This window comes from Ipomoea nil, unplaced genomic scaffold, assembly GCF_001879475.1.
Source record: "Ipomoea nil cultivar Tokyo-kokei standard unplaced genomic scaffold, Asagao_1.1 scaffold0317, whole genome shotgun sequence".
NCBI classification, from domain to species: Eukaryota; Viridiplantae; Streptophyta; class Magnoliopsida; order Solanales; family Convolvulaceae; genus Ipomoea; species Ipomoea nil.
Window position 1 is genome coordinate 5,855,776 of NW_017616745.1, and position 9,044 is coordinate 5,864,819.

The window sequence follows — 9,044 nt, forward strand, 5'->3', positions numbered from 1 at the left end:
TCTAGCTTCTTAACTTTTTTTTTTTCCTATTTTTATCCTTATTATTTTAAAAAAAAATTACATAATTTACCATTCTCAATTAAAACCCTTTTCTCTTCTCCTTTATCCGCAACTTTCACCGCAAATATTATTATTATTATTATTATTATTATTATTATTATTATTATTATTATTATTATATTATGAGATTTGCAATAATATTGCTACTTCATTATGATATGCTAGATCATGATTATGCTAATAAATTTATTTCAAAATGTTAATTTTTTTAAAGACAAAATATTAAATTTTAATATGTAAACAAACTAATTTAATTTTTATGAATATGTCCTTTTTAGTCTTTTTACGTTTATCAGCTTATCAAAAAGCTATTTTTATCAAACACTTTCAATCATAACAGTTAGCTTAACAACTCTTCAGTTTTCAGCTCCGAGCTTATAGCTTTTCAGCTTTCAGCTTATTTTCAGCTTTCAGTTCCTAGCTTATAGCTTTTCAGCTAGGTTGCCAAACAGAGTCTTAGTCTCTCAATTATTTGGTACAGAATTAGTGAATTAATTATTATCAAAGTGACGAATTCACTCTTTTAGGATTCAAATCAATCACTTTATTGAGTGGTACATTGGTGAAGGGTCTCATGAATCAATCATGAATTCATGATGATCATTCTTAGAGCATCCATAGTAGTTTAACTTTGATTTTTGAGGGGTTTTTGTAAAAGTGATTAGGAAAGAGAATGTGAGAGAGGGGAGAAAAAAGAATAAATAAATAAAATTGAATTTAAAAAAAAAAATGTAAATCGTGAAGTCAGGCGTGCCTGACGTGCCACCGGGCGCATGCAGTGCACACACCCGGCTTTGGCCAAGCTGTTTTGCGCACATCGTTTCATTTTTTTTCTTGAGTTGCGCCCTAACCCGATCTTGGCGGAAGAACCCTCCACTCTCTCTCCTAATTATCATAATTTTTGCTGATATTATCCCCTAAATATACACTAGTACGGATGCTTTTACCTATATTCTTTGTGCATATTGGCCAGTATTATTAAAGGAGTAAATACCTAAAATGGTCCATTGACTATAGTTAAATTCACAAATTGGTCCTCGACTTTTAATTTCAACCAATTAAGTCCTTAACTTTGTAATTTTAACACAATTTGGTCCTCTGTCTATTTGACTGTTTGTTGACTGTGATTTTTGAGGATATATATGTAATTTCATGGTCCATCGTCAGTTTTTTAAGGTTCCGGTTGCATTTTCAGACCGCACTGTTACATTTGAATCCACCGCCGAAAGCAATCTACCAAATCCGGTCGCCTTTCTTCACCTCCCTTTGGATTCAATATAGTTGAGTTCGAACCAGAGCGAAGAAGACGACGTGTTTCCGAACCGGTGCAACGCCATCCTGGAGGCCTCCACATGCTCCGACGAGAGCTGAAGGTTCTTCTGGAGATCGTTGATCACGGTCAACAAACGGTCAAATAAATAGAGGACCAAATCGTGTCAAAATTGCAAAGTTAAAGACTTAATTGGTTGAAATTAAAAGTCAATGATCAATTTGTGAATTTAGCTATAATTGAGGAACCATTTTAGGTATTTACTCTTATATTAGAGATACGGAGCAATAATCAAACACAATTTTCTTTCTGATACCGTGATACGACAACAATACATTAAAAAAAAAAAAAAAAAAAGATAAGTTGAAATAAAAAGAAATAATTTTTGAACATATTTTAACATTCACGAAATGCATATCTAGTACATACGCATCACTTCAACAATTATTGTCGGTCATCCTTTTCAACACTCGGACCCACTTCTACCTTATCCTCTATCAGAATTATATATATATATATGAAAAATTTTAAATTATCGAATGATGTTTAAGACTTTATATTGAGTATTTTTAAAGATAAATAATACAACTTTTAATTTGTATTGAGTATAAAGTTAATATTATCTCTATATTTTTTAACACATTTTTATTCTAAAATTTTACGAAAACTCTCAAAAGGTTGTTGCGTGATGAGTTGTATAAAGTACAAACCTCGAATAAAAATCTCTAATTAATTTTTTTTTTTAAATCATATTATCTCATTCATTTAACATGAGTAACAAATATTTTCATTATTTGCTCATCACGTTACTCATCATTAAAAAACAGTTTCTTATTAAAGCTGGATTGGAACTTTTTTTTTTTTTTTTTGAGAAAAAAAAAATGGACACAAACAAATGTGGGGGCCATTCTGTCGAGTGCTCACTTAATTATTGATTCTTACAAGATAAGGATCAACAACATTACATAGTAGCTCAATTTTATTTAATTATTTATTTCATACTAAAAAAAAACAAAACAATTCAAGACGGATTTATAGATATTTAGGTCATTCAGAGTAGACAAAATTCATAAAAAGTACACCTTCATTTCAAAGTTCAAACCATTAGAGTAGAAGAAACGACATAAAGATTAAACAAAAGACATGATTACACATAGTGATTAACATATAAGCAAGCAAATTAAAGTACTAATCATAGATTCTTAGTATGCATAGGATCAAGGATTTCGCTGAGTCATTGTGTCACCGTGATCTACATCCTTCCAAATGTTCTGTCGTGCTAGGATATAAAGAGCTCTTGTAGTTGAAGATTCAACTTTTTAAGGGAAGATTTTTTGGTGAACTTATAAATCTTCACAAATGTTCCGTCATGTCAGGATATAAAGAGCTCTTGTAATTGAAGATTCAATTTTTCGAGAGAAGATTTTTTGGTGAGCTTATAGATTGGTTATGGTAAAACCGATGTGTTTTGACAACATTTTTGTAGTAGCCGATCCAAGTAAAAGATCATATCGATAGTACAAGAAGTGAAGCACTCATATTATATATAGCTTGTATTTACATGTATATATCCATCATCTCTTATCTCAATCCTCAACGATGCTTGGATCTGGTTTCTCCACTATACATCCTGCACATATATATTAAATTAAATTTTAAAATGTTAATTGATACCAGATACCAATATTACAATTCCAAAACTAAAAAAAAAAAAAAAAAAAAAAAAAAATCTAAATTCTCTAACCAAATTGATTGAATAATTAACTTTATAATTATAAAATTTTAAATTTAATTCCTAATAAAACTGTTTATTATGATTTAAACCAAATATTTATGAACAACTTAATTAAACTGATCTACTTATTAAGACACCTTTTTGATTTGGGTGATTAACTTAATCTAAATTGATCCACCTAATTAGTTCAAATTCGTGATCCTGTAATTACGAATTATATCCTTAGCCATTTCAATTGGGTTATCAGCTATTTTGAATACATAATGATATATGTATGTATTGGAGGAGAGGTATGTATGTGTATGTGTATGTATAGTACCAGTCATAAACAGTGGGGGAGTTGGGGTGAATAGGCTTGTCAAAAACCGCTGCTCCGATTCTCTTGGTGGCGAGGTTACTCCCCGGGTGGAACACGCTCCTCCACACGTTCTCCTTACGCGCCGTCGGAGACGGAGTCGACGGCGTCGTCGGCGTTGTAGGGCTCGCCGGCATCGTCATCGACCTCTGGTACTTGCTGCTCGATCCTTCCCCAGCTTCCACACCTGCACATACCCCAATCAAACCTAACATAATTCCATTTCTCTTCGAAAATAACTCCGATTCAATCACATATACATGTATATTGAAGTTTAGAAGAAGATAATTCTAATTCTCTACGAAAATAACTCGATTCAATCACATATATATGTATATTGAAGTTTTGAAGAAGATCATTCTAAATCTCTACGAAAATAACTCCGTTTCAATCATATATATATATATATATATATATATATATATATATATATATATATATATATATATATATATATATATATATATATATATATATAGATATTGAAGTTTAATTTAGAAGAAGATAATTGTAAATCTCTACGAAAATAACTCGATTCAATCACATATATGTATGTATATTGAAGCTTAGAAGGCGATTGATTACTTGTTTGAACGGAAAGGGTTTTGCGGAGCTTATCGAGGCCGGTTTCCGGCTGAGGTCCGGCCATAACATCATCCCACAGCTTCTCTAACATCTTTCCTCTCTGTTTTTTCTCTGCTCTAAGCTCAATGGTGTGAAGTGTAGTGAGAGCAAGAACACATAATAAATAGATGCACTTTGGAAATAAAATATCTCCATCTTAATCCCTTTCTTTTTCTTTTTCTTTTTCTTTTTCTTTTATCTTTTTTTTTTTTTTTGTTATTATTGTTATAAAATATAAAAACAATGAGGTATATGTAGGCGTGTGCATTCGGACGGTTCGGACGGTTCGGACGGATTGGGTGAGGGATAGGTGCATCCGGTCGGATTTCGGATATGTATTTTGACTACCCTATCCGTTTAAAAATGTTGACTTATCCGGTCGGTTATATCATTGTTCGGTTTGGGTCGGGTCGGTCGGATATCCGAAATTATTTCGGTTATTAACAATTGTTGAAATCAAATCAAAAAATCATAAATTAAAATCAAAAGCACAATAATAAGTAACTGAAAGTCTGAAATATTGAATAAATAAGTAAATAATTAATAGAATGATAGTGTAATAGACTAATACCTGTAATACTAAGTTACTAAGTTAGTAATTAGTATTACTATTACTAAGTAGTCTATTAACTAACATTAAGAGTCTTAACTCTTAAGTGGCTAAGAGTCTAAGACTCCAAAAAAACTACAGAAGTACATACTAGCTAGTATACTACTTACTACATACAAATTTACATACTACATACACAACTGTTTAAACTTTAAACCGAAGCACCACAAAAACAAATTCACCCAAAATCAGCAACTCAGCATTCAGCAACTCCTAGACTTTTAGAATTCAGACAATTAGAGTTATTCTTCTTCCTGTGAATTGTGGCAAGTTAGTGTAGATAATTAGTACACAAGCAAGTAAGCAAGTAAAGCAACTGAGCAAGCATTAGAAAATGAAAAACAGAGAAGGGATTATATAAATATTGGCTCAGTAAGCATTTTTTCCATATCATTTGGATTAAGGGCCTATTGCTTCAATATACCTTAAGTATAGAGCAACTGACCAACTTAATCCTTTCCTTTTCAGATTGAAGGTGGAAGCTTCATCATTGCCAAACTTGCCAACTTAAAGTGAACAGACATAATAAAATAGTCCATACATTACCAAATGCCCAAGGTAGGTACTTGAGGCAGCAACTTAGTACAAGTTACCAGGCCTTCATACTTACAGAGTTTGAGACTTACAGATGTCCAGTGTAATTGAGTCAAACACAGTGGGCTCAAAAAATAGCAAGTGAGATTAGATTGCAATTTAGTTAAACAGTCAAATACTGTAAAAGATTGCAATACAATCAAGTAAGTAAATCAAGTAATGTAAATAATAACATTACAGGAATTGTAGCAAGTGTAGAACCAAGAGACCTCCCACTTCCGGCAATTTATATCCTACACCACGGCGCGCGTTGCACTATGCGCCCAGATGCAAAACGACGTCGTTTTAATTATTTTTTTTTTTGAAATTTCCCGCCCCAGTGAATGGCAGTAGTTTTTTCTTTAAAAAAAAAACCCGCTGTTCAAGAATGTACATAATGTTATGCTAGAATACACATAATGTTATACATGAATATACATAATTATATAACAAAATATACATACTCTTTTTAAAAGATAATACACATAATCTAACATAATACATAATAAACATAAACTTTTAACATAATACACATCAACTCTTAACATAATACACACAAATTTTCTGATTCGGATGTACATAATTGTATAAAAAGAATGTACATAATTGTATAAAAAATACACATAACTGTATGAACCAATACACATAACGTTGTGAACAAATACACATAATCTCAGCAACTTCCTACCGCGCCTCCCAACACTACCCCAAAACGACGTCGTTTTGGGAGGCGCGCGGCGCACAGTGCTATGTGCGCCGTGGTGTAGGATATAACGATTGCCCACTTCCACCATCACCAATTAACTCTGCAAAATAAACAAGAAAAGTATTAACAATTTAAGCAATTTAAAATATAAGTATAAAGGATTATAATGTTAAAACTAAAAAGTCATATCTTTTTCAAACCTCTCCAACTCTTCCAGATTCTCCTCAATACATAAAGGAGTATTTTGCTTTCTAAGCCAATCTTGTGTACACACCAATGCTTCCACAATTTTTGGAGTTAAAGAACTCCTAAAAGGATCCAATACTCTTCCAGAAGTACTGAAGGCAGATTCTGAGGCTACAGTGGAGATTGGAATGGCTAGGACATCCCTAGCAAGCTTAGACAGAACTGAAAACCTAGCAGAGTTGATCTTCCACCATCCAAGTATATCAAAAGATTCTTCCTCTTCAACTATTCCCTCACTCAAGTACATATCCAACTCAGTTTGTTTCTTACCCCCATACTCCAATCTTTGCTTTTTAATTTGGGACTTCAGAAAATGTTGTGGCTTCCCAACAGAAAAAGAAGAGGCAGATGTAGGCTGTACAGACACAGGCACAGAAGGGACAGAAGAAGAGGCAGATGTAGAATAATCATCAAATAACTCAGCAAGACCAGCAACTACTTTGTCATAGAATGGTTGACCCTTTTCCTCACCATACATATGATTAAACTGAGTAGGCATATACTCTAACTTGTCACTAGGGTCTAGAATGTTTGTAAAAAATATCATTAGATTCATTTTTTCCACATCACCCCAATACTTCTCAAATTTTGCCTTCATAATTTTCTCCATCACACCAACTGGCCCACCAACTTCCACCATGCCTATCAATAGGCAGTAGAGATCAGAAATCTCAGTAAAGAATGTGTTTGAGGTGACATATAAAGAACCAGAAATTCTAATGGTCATGTCATAAAAACACTTCAGTAACTGAACCAGACTGCCAACAGATTCCCAGTCCATAAAATCAGGAATTGAATTACCCAAATCAGACTTGAAAGAGCAATCTGACTCCAAAGATTCAAACACTTTTTGGTAAGTTAATGCAGACTGCAACATCAAATAGGTAGAGTTCCATCTGGTTGGAACATCTAAACACAAAGAAGACCTTTGTTCAATACTCAACCAATCAGCCAAATCTCTGAACTTCTTGAGTCTAGCAGGAGAGTTTCTAACATATCTAACCACCTCCCTAACCTTCTTAACTGAACTATCACAATCCTTAAGATCATCTTGAACTACTAGGTTTAAGATATGAGCAATACATCTCATGTGGAGATACTTTGTCCTCACAGTAGATGATCCCCAAGACAACATTTTTTTCTTCAGAAACCCCATAGCAGTGTCATTTGATGAGGCATTATCAAGAGTCACAAAAAACACATCTCTAAGCCCCCACTCAAGCAAACAATTTTCTAGGGCTTTGGCTAGATATTCACCTTTGTGAGAAGTAACAGGGACAAATGCAAGGATTTTCTTATGAAGCTTCCACTCAGAATCAATGAAATGGGCAGTAACTACCATGTAGTTAATTCTTTGGATGGATGTCCAAGAATCTGTAGTGATACTAACCCTATAACTGCTTCCCCTTAAAAATTGCTTCAATTTCAGTCTCTCCTCATCATAGACAACTAGGATGTCCCTACTTATAGTCCACCTGGATGGAACTATAAACCTAGGGCAAGCAATAGCTATGAACCTCCTGAAACCTATTCCCTCCACAAACCTAAAGGGCAATTCATTTATGATTATCATTTCAACCAAGGCCCTCCTTATTGACTCTTGATTAAAAACCCAAGTCCCTATTTCTCCCACAGTAGGCTGACCATCTGTAAGTGATGTAACAGCCTGAAATGTTAACAGGGACTGCCTAGTTTCCTTGGAGTGAGGATTTTTCAAACAGCTAAACATGTGATTTCTTAAGGAAGAAGTCTCATGTTTTTTTGTCTCACAGTGGTAAATTTTGGCACAATAAATGCATTTGCCTTTTACAACCACATTATTAGTGTCCTTTATTGCCTCAAAATGATCCCACACTGGTGATTTGGAAGCAACCTGTTTCCTCTTCTTGGCTGGAACAGCAGTAGGAGGTTGCTCATTCTGTTGATTCTCAACAGTTTGGGCTTCCACCCCTGAAGGTCCATCAATTGGGGAGCTGGGAGGTTGACTACCAGGAGTACCAGGCATACTGATATTATCCATCTAAAAATAGTGAACTATCAGTACACACAACAGGATTCAAAAGCATTCCAGAATCAGACACATTTTGTGTCATCATTAGTCAGGAATGCATAATTAATTAAAAGGCATTATTCAATACAAAATTACAAATATACAAATACAATTAAGGGAATACATCCATAAACTTACAAAGAAATCTAGATTCAGGGATATATTTAAAATATCCAGATGAATCAGAGACTGTTATAACATAAAAACAGCTCATTTCATCAACATCATTAACTGAATTTCTAAGGGGCTTCCACCAATTAAAGCCTTTAAGAGACATTATAAGTTTATAACACTCAAATTCATAAGACTCTTATAAGTTATAACAGTCAGTGCTTCCACCAGAAACAAGGGACAAGTGATATACAATCTGGAACTTCTCAACATATTGACTTAATCACAGTCCACAATTCAAAGAATCATAGAAACCATAATCAAGTATCATAACATCACAAACAAGGGACAAGGGACAAGTGATATACAATCTGGAACTTCTCAACAGATTGACTTAATCACAGTCCACAATTCAAAGAATCATAGAAACCATAATCAAGTATCATAACATCACAAACAAGGGATAAGGGACAAGTGATATACAATCTGGAACTTCTCAACAGATTGACTTAATCACAGTCCACAATTCAAAGAATCATAGAAATCATAATCACACACAGTCAGTGCTTCCACCAGAAATCCATAATGTCACACAACATATCACACATTCACAGATTCTGAAATCAAGTTTATAACACTAGGGTTTTCATAAAAAGTCAGTGCTTCCACCACATTATCACAGACTCACAGAGACACAAAATAGA

General features: G+C 33.7%; 2 protein-coding genes across 3 annotated transcripts; both read right to left on the bottom strand.

The window, feature by feature from the left end:
- Positions 1-2,379: 2,379 nt before the first annotated feature.
- LOC109170973 (dormancy-associated protein 1) lies at positions 2,380-4,161 on the bottom strand. 2 transcript variants are annotated; one of them, XM_019320113.1, is made up of 3 exons: positions 4,006-4,161; positions 3,385-3,607; positions 2,380-2,960 (listed from the first exon to the last, which is right to left on the bottom strand). In XM_019320113.1, the coding sequence occupies exons 1-3, from the start codon at positions 4,094-4,096 to the stop codon at positions 2,924-2,926; spliced, it is 351 nt and encodes a 116-aa protein (XP_019175658.1). In that variant the 5' UTR covers positions 4,097-4,161; the 3' UTR covers positions 2,380-2,923. The 2 variants fall into 2 exon arrangements, with proteins under 2 accessions (XP_019175658.1, XP_019175653.1); XM_019320108.1 differs by lacking the exon at positions 2,380-2,960 and adding an exon at positions 3,098-3,118 and having other exon boundaries at positions 3,324-3,607.
- A 1,947-nt stretch (positions 4,162-6,108) lies between these two features.
- Positions 6,109-8,199, bottom strand: LOC109166565 (zinc finger BED domain-containing protein RICESLEEPER 2-like). The gene has a single exon (XM_019315474.1). The coding sequence runs from the start codon at positions 8,197-8,199 to the stop codon at positions 6,109-6,111; it is 2,091 nt and encodes a 696-aa protein (XP_019171019.1).
- Positions 8,200-9,044: the final 845 nt, after the last annotated feature.